Source organism: Pleurodeles waltl, chromosome 7 (assembly GCF_031143425.1).
Source record: "Pleurodeles waltl isolate 20211129_DDA chromosome 7, aPleWal1.hap1.20221129, whole genome shotgun sequence".
NCBI lineage: Eukaryota > Metazoa > Chordata > Amphibia > Caudata > Salamandridae > Pleurodeles > Pleurodeles waltl.
Genome location: NC_090446.1, coordinates 357302118 through 357322528, shown reverse-complemented (window position 1 = coordinate 357322528; position 20411 = coordinate 357302118). Strand labels below are relative to the sequence as shown.

Here is a 20411-nt window from a genome sequence, read left to right as displayed (position 1 = left end):
TACACCAATCAGATAAAACAAAGCAATACGCCAACTGTTTGCCCAATATTACAGTTACATGTATGCTCACATAGGGAATTGCAAAATTGAGGAGACAAGTGGGAGTTTGTAGCTGATCTTCTACTTAGAAGACTGACAGACTTGGAAACGGAGGCCCTCATTCTGACTTCGGCGGAACCTGAACCGCCACGCCGGCGGCAGTGCAGACGACAAATAACGAGTGTGGCGGTTTGGCCTGCGCCAAACGGCCATATTCCCGTTGCTATCGCCAGGGCGGCTGGACCCGCTGGGCCAGAGACGAGCATCTCCGACTCAACGGGCCACCCAATACTGCCGGCGGTATTCAGAGTCCCCGTTCCGCAAGGGATTCCGTGGCAGGAGCACCGCCGCGAAATCCCTGGCGGAAAGGCTACCGGCAACAGGAATTTGCATTAATAATACTATTATAGCCTTCCTTGGTGGCAGGATATGTTTTAATAGCTGTAAGGGGTGCCCATGCTGGAGAAAATTAGTCAACAAATTACAGCCCAGTCTGTAGTAGAGAACAACATTTATTTGGAGCATTAGAAATGCATCATTATACAAAACTTTAAATCGGATTTTCTTACAATGGTCCATTTCTACAACCAATACTATAGAATAAAACTATTTACATTTAAAAAAGGCGATGTACGCAGAATATCTCATCTGTTTATGGACATTCATATACAGTACTTAAAAAGCACAGCACAATACACAATTTGTACACCTAATTAAAAGAGACATTGAGTTCCATTTTTTGAAAAATTAGTAAAAACTCAGAAATGAATATATATATATATATATATATATATATATATTCACACACGCACACAATTAAGAATTCCTGATCTTCATTTTGCATTACCAATCTGAATAACAAGATAACAACAACTACCTTATTACAAAATACCGTTGCACATTGTAGGGGTATATAGTTTAAAAAAAAGTCTAATTTACAGATTTGTTTAAAAAAGAATATATATATATATATATATATATATATATATATATATATATATATATATATATATATATATATATATATATATATATACCATAGCTCAAAAAAGTTGCTGTTTAAAATTCACACATATTTACAATGCTTTAGTCTGCTCGCAGTCTACTTCAATTTCTTTCTCTTGGCCTGGGTTGGGCTGACAGACGTTTCTGCAATTTTAAAATAAAACACTGTTAAATGCCAACACTGTATCATAGACTGCTTTATCTTTGAATTTCATGTGGCATACACAATTAGCATGCATTAGAAATAAGGTTTTTCACAATTTAATTTACTATAGTGATAAAATAATTAACCCATAATCTCTAAAGTCAATGCTCAAGTTTAAGTATTTTGCCAAGATGGCGACGAGATTGGACGCCCCATGAAGAGCTCCGGCATAGACCCCACTTGAATCCTGTCTAAATTCTGCATGCATATGTAGTGTGGAACTCCCCCATTCAATAGGACCCAGATGTGATCAGCAGGAGCCCATCTGGGTCTCCTGGATAAGCTGTGCTAGGTGAGGAGGGGCGGCTGCCCCAAAGGCACACAAGGAAGACGGGCTGCGGGAGACGGCAGCCTTCATGCCTGAATCGTGGCCACAGGAGGTACTCTGTCGAGATGTACGATGGGGCGGAGGTTGTTACCAGACCGCGCCTATTTGATCCGGACTCTTCCCCGCGGGGGAAGAATTAAACGATCGATTGACCTGATGGTTGGTTCAGAGGAGACGGCCGGGGCCCGTAGGGGGTCGAGGGGGAGACCTCTAGGACGGCCCCGGGATCCTGAGCTGCCTGGACTGCAGTCAGCAGGGACGCTGGTGCCCGGGAAGAGGAGGCAGGTAGGACCATATTGGCCCTTCTCTCTTCTCTCCCCCCCCTCCCCCACCGGTGCGGAGGCCAGGGGCCGGTGCATGCCTTTTCGGCCCGGGCCGTCGTGGTGTGCCATTGCTAAACACTCCCCCCACCTCGCAGTGCACTGGGGTTCAAGGGAGTGGTTTGGGCTCCCCCCAGCGCCACCAAAAATTGGAAGCGATTGAGGGGAGACAACCCACGAGGTGCAGCGATCAAGCAGCTCCAGCCCCAGGATCGAGATTCTGACAGGCCGGTCGGGGAAGGAAGAACCCTACCAGCCCGAGACCTGGGAGCTGCCCACAAGGCAGCAGTGCCCTACCACAGACGTTGCTGAGATGGCTGGGCCATTGATCTTGCCCCCTCCCCCCCCCCCGGAGGAGACGACCGAGGCCCCGAGCGTGAAGAACGCAAGTGGGGCTGTGAAGCCAGTGGGGCAAGTGGAGTACCACCTGAGGCCACGGCCTGTGTTGGCCTGGAGAGGGGGGGCGACCCAGGATACCACACATAAGAGGATCTGTCCGATGCTGCCCCAGACTCCCTCACCAGGTTGCAGAAAAGTTTTTCTCCTTGACTTTTCCCCCCCTTGGGAGACTGGGTTCAGCCAGCCTGACTGGGGAGGATCAGGGACGTCCAACATTGACTCTCCCCCCCCCCCCCCTTTTCCCCGGGCCAGCGGATCCACCTGTACCAGCGACACACATCCTAAGCAGCCATGACAAGGGAGAAGGAGCCTCGCATCCTCACCAGGGGAAACTTGATAAGTATGCCAGGATGGTGCGATGCAATGGGCGGGATGACAGCCTCACATCCACGCAGCCACTACAAGACAATGCAGCACTACTGCAGGCCATACAATCCTCCTGGGCTGCCCTGGAGAGCCAAATTGGTGAAGTCAGAACGGAGGTCTCTCTCTTTCGACAGGACCTCCATGGTGGAAAGTGTAACGGACGTTGAAAGGAGAGTCTAGAGGACGCTGTCCATACCCTCAGGAAAGTAGCCACGGAAACTCAAGCAACCACTAAAGACATACTGTGGCACCTTGAGGGGGAAGAGAACAGGGTGAGAAGAAATAACCTCAAATTTGTGGGGTTCCTGGAGGGTGCGGAGGGCCCGAGCGCGTGTAAATTTCTGGGAGACTGGCTCACTCAAACTTTCCCAAGAGACTATCAGAATGCTTTGTGAGAGGACAAGCTAACCGATCTCTGGCAACAAACCACCACCTGGAGCCCCACCAAGAACGATGATAGCAGGGTTCTTCAACTATTAGGACTGAGACTTAATTCTAGTGGAGCCCAGGAGGATGAAAGAGGTGAGACATGGGAACTCACTGATTCAGATTTTCCCTGACTACACTAGGGAGGTTCAACATCAGTGGTGTACTTCTGATGCACTTAAGGACAAACTAAACACTCTCCAACTGCAATACATGCTACTTTTCCCAGTCAAATTTAAAACTCTTGTTTCAGCGGAAGGTCCACTTCTTTCAGACTCAGGAGGTGGTGTGGGGATGGCTCAAGGAATGGCCCCAAATGGCCAGAGAGATGGCGAAGAGTGGGTTGGGCCCCCAGCTGACTTGCGAGTGGACCATACTCAGTGCTGCAGAGAGAACCCTCACACAGATAGCCACACCAGAAATCCAGTTCCATGCATAGTCTAAAGCCGCCCTCAGACTCAGATGGAGATGCCATGACAGTCGCAAAGAAAAGTAAGGAGGCTCAGCGACAAACACCAACAGCAGATGACGTAACGGGATCTGAGGATGGGGTTGGTCCTAGGCGTCGGCCATAGCTCGCTTGGAGGAGGGGGATAGGGCACTCGACATGCCATCACCTGTTGATTTTGTGGAACTGCCTAGGGGGCTGTTTCCGCCTGCCATTTGTAATCATCTTCTGGGGTTAGCTAAATTAGCTGATTGCAGACCTCCACCCAAGTCACAGTAGCTCCAGTTGAAACTGCTAACTCTGCACACATTCCATTAATATTGTGCTTTGGGAGCTTGTCAGTTGTTGCATTGGGTTACACAGGTAAAACAGACACACTGAAAGTTACGGTTGAATGGGTGGGATGAGGTTAGTTAGATATGGAACAGTTTGTTGACTGGGGGCCATTTGATCCTCAGGGGATAGTGGGAGGTGCGGTGGGGGAGGGGACACAGGAGTTTTTGTGTTTAATGGTTATGACAATGTTCTAGAAATGGAGACAAAGCTTAAAAGACAGACACAACACTATAGCACCAGACTGCAACAGTTTCCCTTTATCAAGGACGAGTTTTCCCGATCCTGCACAAGATTGAGGCATAGTTCTAATGGGTGAAAACAACAGATACAACTTTGTGTCCTGGTACGTTAACGGCTTGGGCAGCAAAACAAAGAGGGGGCTAGTAAAGACGCATATATCAAAAAGCGTAGGCTAGACATAGTCTTTCTTCAAGAAACTCATCTCATGGGGCCGCACTGCTGCATCCTGGGTAGAGGCATATATACTATCATTGCAGACGCGAGATTCACCACATGATCTAGCGGGGTAGCAATCCTGCTTAAGAAGTCCCCACCATTACAGATCACTAAAAACTGGAGAGTCCCTGCAGGCACATTCATAGCAGCACAGGGATACTGGGGCAGGCAAGAGATGACACTGGTGAGTGTCTACCCAGACTCCAACAACAGACACACAAAAATTGCAGAGGTCCTACTGGAGTTGAACTCACCGCTTCACCTAATAGGGAGGGACTTCAACGATGTCATCTGTCCCAACGTGGTTAGGTCACAGGATATAACATCTCTTTTGCAGGGGACCCCTCTGTCGGATATGATGCTCTACCTGGGCTTGACCGACCTCTGGCGTTGCTAGCATTCAGGCGGCCAAGCACTTTTCCTACTCTTCTTGGGCTCACAGAGTTTTCTCCAGATTAATTACATCTTTGCGCTGGCGGGAGAGGTAGCGGTGGTGGAGGAGGCAGAATAGCAAGAGGGCTGTCGGACCACTCTCCCCTGTGGCTCACAATTGGGATCTGTGCACTGAGAAACAGGAATTGCTGGAGGCTGAATGCATGGGACCGAAAAGATGCATAAATAGACCGGGAAGTGAGAGTAGAGACCAAATTGTACTTCAAAGAAAACAAGGACTCAGTGGCCTCTGCAATCACACTCTGCGAAGCATATAAACCAGTTCTGTGGGATACAGCCCAAAACATTATTGTCCGGAAACAAAGAAGGAAAAAGGAAGATCTAGAGCAAACAGAGAGCCAATTGATGGACTTAGAGCGAGATCACGGAACCGTGACCGATCCCCAAGTTCAGCCTAAACTGTTGATCTTGCAAAAGGAATACAAGGTACTGAGGCACCATGAGGCGAGGAACCTAGACCTAGCCCTGAGACACCACCTGTATTAGGCGGGGGACAGGGCGGGCAAACTCCTGGCTATGGGGCACACTCCTTAGTTGGTGGCATTGGGACTGTACCCAACACTAACTTGGAGATCGCTAATGCATTTGCGAAATTCTATGAGCACCTATAACAATATAACAAGTGCACACAAACGTTAGTCCAACCCACATTAAGAAGGGGAGAATGAAACCTACTCGGGCTATAGAACTAAGTGGTCCAAGTTGACCCTTTACCAGATAGGGGGCCACATTGAACACATAGTTCTACCAGCCAACCTACACATAGACAGGGATGGCTTCAAATATTTGGGGATCTACATAACGACAGACCTCAACAAAAGAAGAGAGCAAAATCTGACAACAGTTATCTGTGAGCTCCATAAGGATATGGAGCGTGGGGGGAAAATTAAGTGAACATTATTTGGAGGTCAGCTCTGTATAAAGTGATCTCTCTACCTAAATTACTATATGCCTTCCAGAACACCTGCGTAAAACTGTCAGATGACATCTTCGTTAAGATAGATCAGGAGGTCTGCACATTCCTTTGGGGCAGGAAACACCAGGATCCCTCTGCAGTCACTTCCACGCAACTCATACAATGTTGGGATAGCTCTACCGTATCTTAAGGCATATTATTGGGAAACACATTTGACAGCAATAAATGACTGGGAACATGCACTTAGGAATCACCCTACGTACCTGCTTGAGAGAAGACAATCCACGCACAAATCTCACCTACACTACTTATATGGGATAAAGGAGTGCAAGTACTCCTGCAACCCACACAAGTCACAACAGATGCTTGGAACAAGGCCGGAAGCAAGTTCAGGTGGAATGCTACACTTACTAGGGAAGGGAAACTCTTGCGGGAGGGCACCTACTTGAACGAATCTGGGATGCTGTGGGCTTTGGGATTTTTTAAATTAGGCCACCTTATAAGGGATGGTGCTTTAAAGACCTTCTCTGACCTGCAAGAGGAATACCTTCTTTCACGGACAGACTACTATTGTTACATTCAATTAACGCATTCTTAGAGAGCTGAAAACATTATCAGACCTCCCAGACTACTGCACGCTAGAGGGTCGTCTCCTCATGGATCAACTGGAAGAGAAAGCTATCTCTTGTACATACAAAACTTTGAACAATAACATGCCAGACACACTTACACGGTTGAGGTTCCGATGGGAGGGAGACCTAGGTCCAAATGACGACAGTGACTGTTAGATCGCTCTTATGCACCCCATACAGTGACCATACTTATACGGTCAAGACTCATTCAGTTTAAAATCCTTCACAGGACTTACTACAATAGGGTAAGGCTACACATAATGGGGAAGACCTCAACTCCGACCTGCCTCCAATGTGGGACTGCAAGGGGCACGTACATGCACACTCTGGGGACATGCCCGAATATACTGAAGTACTGGTCAAGTATTATAGGCGAACTGGGAGAGGTCCTTGAAGACAAGATACCAGTGGTATTCCGCTACACACTGCTTGGCGCGCGCGCGCACACACACACACACAGAGGTAGAATTGCTACACTCCAAACTTCTTTTTAGTAACCTAGGGCTAGTTGTGACCAAGCGAGACGTTGTCAAGTACTGAGGATCTCCTGAGCCCACGACGATCGGAGAGTGGAGACGGGATATGGATCAGTATATGATGGCTGAGAGGGTGACTCACCTGGTCTACGGATGACCATGAAAATTTAACAAGGTGCCCATGGAAGTCTTGCTAAGGCACGCAACCACACTCACAGTTAGAGCACTACATTTGAACGCTGACACACAGTCTATTCATGTTGAATACAGAAATTATATTGGAAGCCCTTCCCTTGCCCAAACAGAGGGGGGTAAAGATTGTAGTAGTAGATCTGGTATTAATGCCAATGTATTCTGTCAATGTAATTATTATCTTCTAGTCCGTCTGGGCTGTCTTGGTTAATTAAAAATGCTTATAATTTTTTTTTAAAGTATTTTAGATCTATGTATTCTGCAGCTCGATATAGCACATTTCACACTGTATAAATTCAGAACAACAGAGACTAAGGTATCCTAAGCAGTAACACATGAGGATCTTCAAAAGTCTTTCTTGATAGTCAAGTGTTAGAAAGGACCTATGTCGCTAAAGAGGAAAACTGTTTACAGCACATTTCCAGAAACATAACCTTTATATTCCTAAAAACTCAACACAACTACAAATACAGTGTGTGTGCCAATAAGTGGATGGGCCACTTTAGACTTAAATACGGATTTTATGATTCACGATGAAGCTACAAAAACACACTTTTGGAATAAATATGCTTTTGAAAAAATACTATTTGGGTAAATTGTGCTGATACTTTTCTTACACATTATAGTCAGACTGGCAATATCAGTATCAGCATTGCTTCTTTCTCCACCAGTAGGGCCGTTGTTGACGTGTATTGGCAATGACATGCCTAGTGCTACGTTGCAATAAAACAGATCGTTCTGATAAGGAGGGGTACCATGGATTTGAAGACTGTGCATTGGTCTGCAATCCATGATAATCTGTGAAATAAATTCAGTCTTGAGCTGCAGCTATCCTATTCATCTGTTAAAGGCCACACTTTGCAAACTACTATCAAGAGAGCACATAGCCATACTGTCTAACCAATCTAGGATGTCAGAAGAGAGGGATTTCGTTATTTTAAAATTCATAAAGCATGAAGAAAAAGAAGACTGGGTATAGAGAACACTTTTAATTTTTTGTCAAACATCTATGCAGATAAAGAATGTGGGCAGGGTTGTTTGAAGGAAGGGAAGGTGGGTTATCAAGCACTATCAGAGTACAATTCAATGCAGTAAGCTAAGTAAATTATCAGGATATATATATATATATATATATATATATATATATATCTTTTTTTTTAAACTGAAAAAAACAAAGGTTACAGGGACATTCTAGTTACTCATATTTTAACTAGAACTCAAGCTGTAAAGTAGCTATATCTCGTGCTCGCATCGTGCACTGTTAATTACCCCACAAATTACGGCACTCATGACATCATTGACAATATCAATCTAATATTTGCAGTAAAATATTCGATGAAATAAATGTGCACGGAGTGGGTGTGAGTTACAGTTACCTTACGGCACAGTTATAGTTACTTGAGATAACTATAACTGGTGAATATTTACAGTCTGGTAACTAAGTAACTATAAGTCACACCCTAAGGTAACTATAACTCGCCCCCTAGCCAGGCACAGTTTTCTATTTTTTAAAATGTATTTATTCAAAATATAATAACATACACATGAATTGCACAGTTTCATGAGTTACATTACATCAGCACAGCAATTTTAGTTCAAACTGTCATCTATTATGTCCAAAAACATGTCGTTAACAGAGTTTTCAGCAGTACACATAGTGTTACCTATGCAGGAGGGGACAATCAACACAGCCTTAAGATGACTGCATAAGCAATCGTTGCCCGTCGTATAATACATGGGTATTAGAGAAATGGGTAACACTAACTATAAATGTCACGACCGTTAAGACACCACTGCAGTCCCAACCATTGAACTTTAATAATGTCAATCTAATTTATTAAGTCTAATACTGAAGAGAAACTGCGGATACAATCCAAACAAAAAGAGGTCCCCACACAGGTCAACAGACATTACTCCCCGGGCCCAGTCAGGGTTCCTCAATCAAGCAGGAGAAAGGGTGGGGCCACACGGAACAAAGTAATAAATTAACAGGGGAGGGGTGTGAGGGAGAGAGAAAGCACTCCCACCTCCCAGTCACCCCGACCACTCCCGCACGACCCACCCATGCACTGTCCAGCCAGGTAGGCCAAGATCCGGGCTCAGCTAGTGGAAGCACCCTCAGAGGCATCTTCCCCAACTTCTACAGGTTCCTCTAACAGTCCATCAATCATGCCTCTCTAACGTTCCAGATCATGTTCCCCGTGCTCATCTAATCGTACTTTAAGTAGTCGGCAATCCTCAGCAGTCACCCATTCAACGAGATCAGCCAACCATGTATCATGCAACGGAGGGGCCTGGCTCACCCAATGGATCGCAATGCGTTGCTTGGCTAAAATAAGCCCCAATTGTGCAAATCTGTATGCCATTTTATGCCCTTTTTTAGGGGCGGGATTAGTCCCAACAGGCAGAGTTTCAGGTTACCCCCGCGTTAACAGCTGTCACCTCCCTCAGTGTCTTCACTATTTGGTTCCAAAAGGGTTGAATAGAGTTACATGCCCATGTTATGTGTTTGAAAGTAGCAGAGGACCCGCCACATCAAGCACATCAGTTTGGTCTTGTTGTGGGAATATTCTGTGTAGGCGGTGTGGAGTAAGGTAATCCCGGTGTATGTAATAAAACTGTGTCAGTTTAAATCTCGAATTGCTAGTTGCATCCTGTATCAGTGAACAGGTTCTAGTCCATTCCCTATCTGTAAGTGGTGTTTCGAGGTTTGTATCCCAACGATCCCTTGTCCCAGTGATGTTTATCTGCCTGTCCTTTTTTAGTGCCTTGTAGAGTTGGGAGAGGAGACCCCGTTCACAACCAGAGTCAACGAGCGTCACTATAAGGTGCAATTCGGTAGGTTCAATGGGGAAAGAGGTCCCAATCCCTCGGGCAGTTTGCGACAGGCTTGCGTAATGCAGGAATTGACCTTGGTCAATTCCAAAGAGGGATTCAGCTTCCTCTCGGGTAATAAACGTATTATTTTGATATAGATCACCCGCAGTGTTACATCCACCGTCTCGCCAGGCACAGTTTTCTTATTGATAAATTTGTTGCAAATGTTTTGGTGATAATATCAAAGATGCAATACAAGATATCATCAATGATATAATATGTGGAGTAATTAGCTGTGCATGGCGAAGGCGCGAGTTATAGTTACCTTAAGATGTGAGTTATAGTTACTTAAAAGAACTCTAACTGCTAAATTTCCATGGTTTTGTACAAGTAAATTCAGAAGTTAACTATAACGTCCCTGTAACCTTTGTTTTTCTTCAGTGAATCTCTATGATTTTTAAACATAAAGTATCTGTAAGTACTATGCGTTATTCAAAGCCCCGCCTCGCACGGCCTTTGGTCGCAAGACCTGGGCTGCAGCCAGGCCTTGCAGCCAAGCCCTTATAACCACTCAGCTCCACACCATGCACGTCCTTTGGCTGCGCGCAGGTTGCGACTGATATTTGTTATGGAAGGAACTGGCAAGTATGTTCAGGGACAGCCATGAACAGAATAAAATCAGGTAAGGCAGAAATGCTTATAAGACCTGGAAAGCTACTTCTGAATGGCTGAGGAGCATGGAGAATGGATACAGAAGAACTATATCATGCATCTACATAGAGAGAGAGAGAGCGAGTGTGCAAAAGCAGTCATGCACAGGGAGAACAGAAGTAGCATGGAGACACCACCAGGGATTCAGACGTGTAGAGAGCCACAGGAGGAAGAAAGCTACATGAAATAAGCATACAAAGCTCACCGAGAAAGGAGGAGACATACTCTTGCAAGTATGGAAAATGAGAAGGATGGGGGGCAGACAGCCGTGCATACAGAGAGAGAAAAATAAGATAACTCAGCCAAACTGAAAGACTAGGTATGTTAGACAGTCACATCCTGGTAGCCTCTGGGGATCGATCTACACAGTAAGGGAGAGAAAGAATGAAGTTTAACATGCACGGTGATGGGGCACAGAGATGAGACAGACTTGATGCCTAGCTCGAAGCAAATTATAGGAGATACACATTCAAACAGTCTGAGAGTGGAACAGATTTCCACTCGCTTCAAAAGTATTTCATTCTGACATTTCACTTTTTTAGGTACTCTCTGCTTTAGTGGATAATGAAAAGACAGGAGTGGAGGGATGATTCTGAGGTATGGCAAAATCTCATTTAAGGGTCAGTTTCTTTGCCCTGAGGATTTGAACTATTAAAGAGGTAGATCATAATTTCAAATCCTCTTTTAGAGGTTGTTCTTTTAAAGCTAAACTTTAACTTCCTGGACAAATGGGGAGAAAAAAGGGCAGGACCACCCAAAGTCATTCTTCAGAAGAGAGTTTGACTAAATCGAGGTGCCCTGCTAGTTCAGAGTACATGTGTCAACCTTCTCTTCTTATGATGAGAAATGAAAATGCTCCAAGCCAATGGCACTGATGTGACGTTTTATTTAAAAGAAATACTTGCACTTCCAAGGCAGACATATTTTAGGTAGTACGCTGTAAAATTCAGACAATATTTATCAGTACAATTACCCAAGAACTGAATAGCTGATTATACAAAGAGTGTTGGGTAGCTGCTTCTGTTAATCTCAGCTTCTGATCATTTTGAGACACACTGCAAGCCATTGTTTGTAGCTTGGCTGTGCCTTTAGACACATTGACCAGCCATATGCAAATCGGGCTTGGCCTCTACCTCGAAGTTACGGACTACTCTCAAGTACAAGGCTAGGTACCCTCTGGACACACCAAAGAAATCCCAGACCGCTGTTTTTGCCTTCTTGGGTCTCATTAATAAGGTGAACCTCCATTCTCATGAGCTCAGACATCTTATCAGGGCATAGCCCTCCTACATACACATCAGAAAAAATAGTTCATACTGGATCAGGACAAAGAGCGATAATATATTAATTGCTTCCTTTGTGGAGTAGCATGATGAGCAAAAACAATGGATTGGAATGCATCTAGAGTAATCAGCAGTGGGTGAGATTAATTCAAACATTCCATTGTGCCGCCTCATAAGTGTACGACATGTATAGCTAAATATGGATGTATCTGCCCACTCACGCAAGAAATACAAGCTGCAACTTAACATGGCTAAAAATGATGTGGAGTTGCTTGTATTCTCAGTCAGAGGGTGTGTCCCCTGGCAAGTCAGGCTCAGAAATGTTCCTGCTTTAGCAGGATAAAAGCTGAATTGCGTATGATTTTCTGGATTGCTACATTGAGTAAAGATAGACAAGACTAGTGTGGCTGAAATTACTTTTAGCATCCCACTCGTCATAGTTTTGGTTTTCTCTTAAATAAATGGTTGGGGGAAAAGGGCTCTTATCCTCATTATTCAGAATTATAACCAGACAAGGTTTCATTTATAAATGTTATCAGTCGTTTCCATTTCCTCACTGAAGGCTAGTTTGGTTGACTCCCATCATCCTGCATATACATGGCCCATCCGTGTTTACACCTTACCTTAGTCACACTGAGTAACTGGCCCGCTCTTCACTTAAAGCATCATGATTCCGGGCCAATCATAGGTTGCAGACCCTATAGAAGTGTTTCAGAGATAGTGGGCACAGCATACAAGGCAAAACTGAAAATAGGTATTTTTCCTGCTTGTTTAGTGAGCTTGTCTCCCTTTGGAAGTTAGGGGGATCTCTATCAGTGTGTTCTGTGATTCTCTGACTATATTTTTGCAGTAAACACGTACGTTTCATTCTAAAGCCTCAGTTTTCCTTGACAGATCTCTGTGATTTTGCCGGGAATGGCAATGTTTTCAATGAGAAGCAGCTACAAAACCTGAACGATACACAACTATGAACTGAAGCACCAAAGAAAGCAGAGCTTTTCCGGGGTAGGGAGACTTGGGTGGAGAGCGGCTCAGTCCATGGCTTGCCAACCAGATTAGACAGTCTTACATTATTAAAATGTCTCAATTGGGAGTCAGTTTTGTAGTTCCCTATTAAAGAGTACGTACTTTCTGTTACTTTGATTTTGGAAAAATCTTCTCGGTGGGAGACGACAGAAAGAACTTATACTGTAGTAAAGGGGGGCAGGGGGAGGTGGAGGGTTCGATTCCAGTTAACTAGGAAATGAAGACGTCAGTGACAATCCCAGAAAATAGAACAGGAGGGAGGGCACAGAGATTGCCTAGATCTCCAAAGACAGACCCTGGAAGGTTGATGGTTAAGAGGTACAATCATTCAGCTTGCGGCTGCACCAGACCTTCTGCAAGCCTCAAACGGCTGTGATTGAAGGTTTTATGATTGCTAGGGCACAAGTGCACAAACGTGGGTGCACTTTTGCCCCTCCCCAAACCCAGAAAAACCCATCCCACCCTTCATTTCCATATCATTGTAAATATTCACTACTCTCCTCCTTTTCGATGAGCTGTGGACAGATATGGAAGCCAACTTAAACATTTAACTTTGGCGATAGTGAGGGTATGCTAGGAAAATGGGAATCGAAGAGTCAAAGCAAAATATAATTTTGCCTAGAGAGACTCCCACCCACATGTACAATAAGTGTGGTAAGTACATGTAGGTTTAGAACAGCAGGTTTGTAATGAAGTGGGTCAAGTGTATGGAAGATGATAGAAACAGGTGTTACTTTGAAGGTACCTTTCTATAGAGTGTTTAAAAAAAACTTAAAAAATGAAAAGGAAGGACCTAGAGACAAAATCCTACCAGAGCAGTGGTTGCCTTTTCTGGATTTGCATGAGGTAGCCCTTAAATTGCAACAAAAATCCCATATTAGGGGTCTTAAACACACACAAGATAAAGTGGGACCAAATCAGTCACGAGGGATAGGATTCAAGCTTGCTCCCCAACTGCACTGCCTCCCCCATTATCCGATTCCCAATGACAGATTAGGTCAAGGAAGATTAGGATACATTAGACATCTTGAGCTTTCCCTATCTGGCTGACGGGGCTGAAGAATCATCAGGTTTAGCACCTCGTGATGGTGAAGGGACCGCTAATGGGCTGGATGAATACCCTCAAAGAGGGGCATCACAGTTAGTAAAAGCGCAAATGGGCGTAGGGAGCAGTGGCATGAATGATAGTCATGAGGCAAGTAAGAGGACTAGATGAGAGGCTGACACAGACTCTTTGCCTCTCTTAGCACAGTCCTGAATGGTGCCTCAGGGTTCCGAGACAAATGCTCAAAATTGTTAGGGGTGCAGTCTGACTTCTTTCAGGAATAGTCTGCGACTGACTGCTGAATGCAGGTCTAGAGACAATGAACATGTTCCCCAATCCACTAGGTGACTGCTGTCAAACAGTTTTAAGTGATGGCTCCTGAGTCCTTTCTATAGTTCATGGCGCACTCCTACCCCTAAGAAAAATTAATTTTACTTATACACCAATGCCTTAATACCATTATGTATATTACAAAAACGTCAATGCTCATGTGTGCTTTAACGTACTGTTACATTTTTATTTTTTAATTGCTATGTCATTTCTAAATCAGCTTAAGGACCACTGACATCCCAATACGCATGTTAAGTCAAACCTTTCTAATGCAATGCAGCCTATTGTTCATGTTGTGCAACTGTAAATTGTCTTTTTCTTCCCTTGGCACAATGAACTGAGAATTTTCATAAATATCGGAATTAGCTTATCTGTGTCTTCTGTATCAGTTTGTTGATGTCGACTGTCATTCTTTCTCATCAGAAGATCTTGGTACCTGCTCTTTAGTGAATAATACTTTGTTTCATTGTCAGTCATGTGTTTCTGCTTTCATTCGCTTGCACTAAGAAAAAACTGTATATATATGACAAACTAATGCATGGCTTTTAGCACAAGATTTTCCAACTGATTATGGGCGGAAGCTGTGTTTTCTTAAAAAGGCAAATGTTTGCATTATTTTTGCTTGCTCTTTGGCTATTTCGCATTAAACGTATGTTAGACTTTAGAGGCTATCACAACTGTTTTCTTTTACACCCTACGCTGGTATCTTGGCCCATGTGAAGGAGCCAAGAATAACATACGTGATCCTTGTCCAATCTCCTGAATATCACTGGACGGTCTCCTCTAATCTAAGAAAATGGAAACTCAGAAAAGAATAACATACAGTGTCTAAGGGTATAATCCTAATTGGGCTGATGTAAATCAGTTGTATGTTATAGCTTGAGACGTACAAGGCTGGTTGGTCAATAAGGCCAGTGAGCCTTGGCAAAGACCTCGGAACCATGCTACAAAAAGCAAATGCTAGAAATGCTTTGTTGAGTACTATCACAGACTTTGTCCTACAATAATACAGTGGACCAAAATTAACAACTGTAAGCAAAACAATGTTGAAGTACTCTCTGATTTCCTAATTCAATTCAATGACATATTTGACAGGTATTCAGGTATTGTGAATGCAGCTGAAACTGCTCAAGAGGCAGAAGATGCAATTCAGCTTTTGTACAAAGGTTGACATAAAAAGTATACGAACAGCTAAGAACGATCTTGTGTATTTACTAAACAAGAATTTGTTTGAACTGGCTTCTTTGGCTAGCCCTATAGTAGTTATACAAAAAGGAAGAATTACTGAATTGAAACTGATGTTTTTGCAACTACAATATCTCTAATAAAAAGTCAAAGGAGATGGAAGACCAGGAAAGGGATAGGGTGGGGAAGTGGAGGAGTTCACTCCCCATTGTAACACATACTAATGCAAATGTGGTCAGCTGTGACACTGGGACAAGATTGTCTAAACAAAACACACGGTACTCATAAGCTACATAAAACAGTCCAACTTTTCCTCCCCTCCAGACACCTAGCTGTGGTATAGGCTTAGTGCATGCCAATGAGCCATGTGCACGGTGAGGGCTGAGGGATGGAAGTCCGGAGAATCTGGAATAGAATGTGTGTAGGTTAACAGTTGTTGGAGGTGGACTATGAAGGTCGCCTACTGCCTGCTCTCAATAAAGAAGCATACAACTTATCGTTGGCTGTCGGACGTTTACTCTACAAATTGACGACGAGGTGAACCACTGTGTTGTGCTCGAGTTTGGAACTGTTAGCCTTTGGAGAGCAGGTCCTTACGAAGATGCCGGGCTTTATGTGGAACTCGCATTGTGCGCTAGCGGAGAGTCCATTGTTCAGCTCACTTCAGCTGGAGTCGCTTGGAGTTGGTAGTCCTCGCTGGGGGAATTCCTTGCATTTTTCAGAGCTTGGGGTTTGCCTCCGGGTCATGCGCATAAAGGCAGCAACGGGCGACGTACAAAGAACTGTGCTGCCATCTTGGAACCAGGCATTTGTGCACATAGACAGCAACGCAGTGAAATACAAGGGTGCGTGCCGCCATCTTTATACAAGGATTTTGTTTCACGCTGTTCGAACACTAAGAGGGACGCCATCCTTTAGTCAGACAAGGGTTATTTGGATAGTGATATGCACACGTACATGTATATCTGTGCACACCTGTATGACAATCGTTCATGACTTCAGTGATGTGCACACATTTTTAGCTGTTTGTTGACAATTCTACTCGTTCTTGTGGAAGTTTTATGTGATGTGCACACCAGGAGTGCTTTACGATGCACACCTGAACAATAATTTCAAGATAATCATTGCTGTGGCACCCACCTTCTTCATTGTTAACTAGCTTATGTGTTTTCACTACATTGTATGTGAATATTTCGTTGGTGATTTATTGGGTGTATCAATATTAATAATAAAAAAAAAAGGAAAACTTAATAGAAAACATGTGTGCGCAAGTGTTTCGCTTTCTCCTCCGTTTCTTCCCAGAGCAGGTGAACCTGCAATGAAATAGGTTGATTGGAAGGACTATTTCTTAAACTACTTTGCTGCCATTGAAGAGGAGAGTGTGGAAGAATTTGCATGCGTAAGAAGGAAGCGCATACTTTTCCATAGTTTGGGTTCCTGAGGGCCACGAGTTTTCACGCAGATGGAAAAAAAACAAGAGCTAGTGATATTCCAATGTATTCAAACACTCCTTGGAAGACTTGGACGCGCACTACCAACCTTTTGTCTGTGCGGCCGTAGACACGTTCAATTTCTTTCAGCGTAAACAAGGCAAGGATGAGACTGTTGAGGAAATATATCTGCCCTCAAGAAGCTGGCGATCACTTGTAAGTTTGGGTAACTACATGATGAACTTATTCACAATCAAATTATTATACATTCTGATAATGCAGGGTGCAAGAAAAACTATGGATTAGTGGGGATGCTTACATTAATGAAATTATCGTAATTGAAAAGAAAGCAGAGTTATCAAAACGCTGTGCCAAAGCTGCTTTGAGTAATGGTAAGGAAAGAGATTTGATATGTAAACTATGAATGAGGACAAGAAATTCACCAATACGAAGAATGCTACGTATAAACCTGGGCTGAGGAAAAGTCTGCAGGAAAAGAGTACAAAGAGGCAACAAAGGACATTGTACGAGAGACAAGTGTTGTCCTGTGGTTAAATCTAAGTGTGCCTATTATGGTATCTTGGGGCATTTTGAGAAAGGGTGTAGGAGAAAAGTTAACAATTCTATGTGAGCGTGGGGCAAGAACGTCCTGTTGAAGATTCAGAACCGGAAGATGAGGAGTGTATTTTAAGCATTGAAAGTATTGTGCGAGGTATCAAAGGATTGCAAAAGAAACATTTGTGTGATATAAAAATTGGGGGTGTATCACATTTTATGGTAGCTGATTCAGGATCAACGTATACTATTATTTGTAAAGATATTTGGAGGAAAAGTTTGCAAAACTACTAGGAAGTGAATTATCACCTTCCAGCATTCAACCAGTTACATTTACAGGTGAGAAGATTCCTATGAGGGGGATGTAAGAGTTTAACGTTTGAGTTTAAGGGGAGGATGGCGCCACTCACTCTATTTGTGGCAGAAAAAAGGGCTTTTAGTCTTAGGGTGGAAGCATCAAGGGGCATTAGGGGTCATACTGAATCCCAGAAGTGACACACATGTATTATCTCTTGAGGAACTTGGTAAACTCTTAGAAGAGGAGTTATTGAGGAAATTTCCCAGGTATTTTCAGGTAAAGTGGCAAACTATCTGAATTTAAACATAAGATTGAAGTTAAAGAAGGTGTTACCCCCATGTGTCACAAAGTAAGGCACATTTCTTTGAAAGTGAAAGAAGCCGTTATGCACGAATTGGACAGGTTAGAGAATTAGGGCATAATAGAACCCATTGAAAGTGTTGAGTGGTTAGCACCCTTGGTAGTGGCTCGGAAGGCTAATGGACAAATTAGGCTCTGTGTCGATCTGAGAGAACTAAACAGGAGCACAGTGGTGGATAAATTTCTACTTCCCAAAATAGACGCGTTATTGACTAAATCTAAGGGGTGTCAGTGGTTTTCAACAATCGATCTAAAATCAGCGTACCATCAGATCCGTTTGTACCATTCTAGTAAGAAGTTGACATCTTTTATCACACCTTCTGGGTGATATAGGTTTGATTGTATGCAGTTCGGAATAGCTTCCGCTGCAGCTGTTTTCTAACAGCTGATGCACAAGATTTTGGGTGATATTGTAGGAGTTACTTATTTCCAAGATGATATACTCATTATGGGGAAGAAACAAATGGAACATGATTCAAAGTTAATGCTGGTTATAGTAAGGCTTGCTGATAATGGGCTGGCAGCTGAGCTATCAAATCTGTTATATACCTGGGGCATGAACTGGGTAGGCATGGCATTCTTCCAAAGGATAGTATTTTGGCTGCCATCAGGGATGCTCCATCTCCGGGATTTAAGGATGAAGTGAGGTCCTTTTTAGGGCTAGTGGAGTTCTATGCAAAATTTGTGAAACACTTGTCTACTAAAACATATGAGTTAAGGCAACTGCTTAAGGATAAACAGGAGTTTAAGTGGGATGCTGAATTGAATAATGATTTTGAACAGATTAAACAGGAAATATGCTCTGACATTCCTTCGCAAGGTTTTGATAGACTAGAACATAGTATCCTAACTGTCGATGCTAGTGGCAAGGGTCTTGGTGTTGTACTTACACAAAAGTCAAAGGAGGGTTTTGATCGTACAACTGAATTTGCTTCACGTGGTTTATCTTCCACAGAAGATAAATTTTCCGTTATTGAAAAGGAAATGCTGGCATCAGTTTGGGGAATGGAAACATTTAGACCTTACCTATGGTTTCTAGATTTGTACTAAGAACAGATCATAAGCCTTTGGTTAAGGTTTTAACATTACAGGGTGCCGTGAAAGCTACTCCCCACATTGCTAGAATGTTGTTACGATTATTGGACTATGTTCATGAGGTTGTGTATCTTCCAGGTGTTGGAAATAAGGTGGCTGATTATTTCAGCTGGTCACCATTACCCATTCAGGGAAGCAGTGTATGTGAGTGGGATGAATACAGTGTCACTATAACAGACGTTGATGAGGTAAGCCCTACTGATTTGGAGAACAATGTTATTGGTACGGAGGAGTGGATAACTGCTTAAAACAATGACAATGTTTTGCATGCGGTAATGGGTTATGTTAGATTAGGCTGGCCTTGCAAAGATAAATTGGCCAAGGAATACCTTAAGTGGTGGGAAGTCAGAGACAATTTGACTATAAAAGATGATGATTTCCTTATGAGAGGTGAAAAGATTGTATTCCTGAAGTACTTAGGGAGAAAACTATTAACGACACATGAAGGCCATCCTGGCATTGTAAAGTCAAAAAATTAAAAAAAAGGGAAAATGTCACATTGGTGGCCTGGCTTGGATGGGGATATTGAAAGAATGGTGCGTAATTGTGAGATGTGTGCTAACACAGACAAATCCTTGAAGGTGTTTAGGCCTGCCATAGGTGAAGTACATGTCCCGAAGAAGTGGCTCTAGACATATTGGGTCCAATATCTAATTCGGTGGACAATGTTATTGGTGACTCATGTAATTGTCCTGTTGGATCTTTATTCTAAGAGGCCTGAATACAAAGTGTATGAGAGGATTGACTCGGCGGTGTTGATCTCATTTGTGTTGGGTGTGTTTTTGAAGGAAGGTATCCCTAGATCTTTTCTGAGTGACAAAGGACCTCAATTTGTGTCAGAGAAGTGGAAACATTTCTTATCAAGGAATGGCATTAAGGAAAAACATACTCCAATTTACCATCCTGCTGGCAATGGGGCTGTAGAACGTTTCAACTGTATCATTATGGATTCTGTACAGGCAGTCATTAGTGCAGGCATGGATTGGGAAAAGGAGTAAGCAAGCATGTTGTGGGCTTATAGGATAACCCCAACCCTTAGTGAATATAGGGCCTCATTATGACCCTGGCGGGCGGCGGAGGCCGCCCGCCAGGATCCCGCCCTCCAAATTACCGCGCCGCGGTCAAAAGACCGCGGCGGGTATTACGAGTTTTCCCCTGGGCTAGCGGGCGGTTCCAGTAAAACCGCCCGCCAGCCCAGGGGAAAACGACCTTCCCACGAGGATGCCGGCTCGTAATCGAGCCGGCGGAGTGGGAAGGTGCGACGGGTGCAGTGGCACCC

The 20411-nt window shown here is 43.8% G+C and overlaps 1 protein-coding gene across 6 annotated transcripts in view; it reads right to left on the bottom strand.

Annotated features, from left to right (window-relative positions):
* Positions 1–674: 674 nt before the first annotated feature.
* NCOA6 (nuclear receptor coactivator 6) overlaps positions 675–20411 on the bottom strand; it is a 535183-nt gene continuing 515446 nt past the window's right edge. For all 6 annotated transcript variants that reach the window (XM_069243803.1, XM_069243799.1, XM_069243801.1 and 3 more), the window contains one exon: positions 675–1188. Coding sequence is in view for 5 of the 6 variants with exons in the window: in XM_069243802.1 (XP_069099903.1) it covers positions 1116–1188 (73 nt within the window). In the remaining variant the exon portion in view is untranslated. The remainder of the gene's footprint in view (positions 1189–20411) is intronic.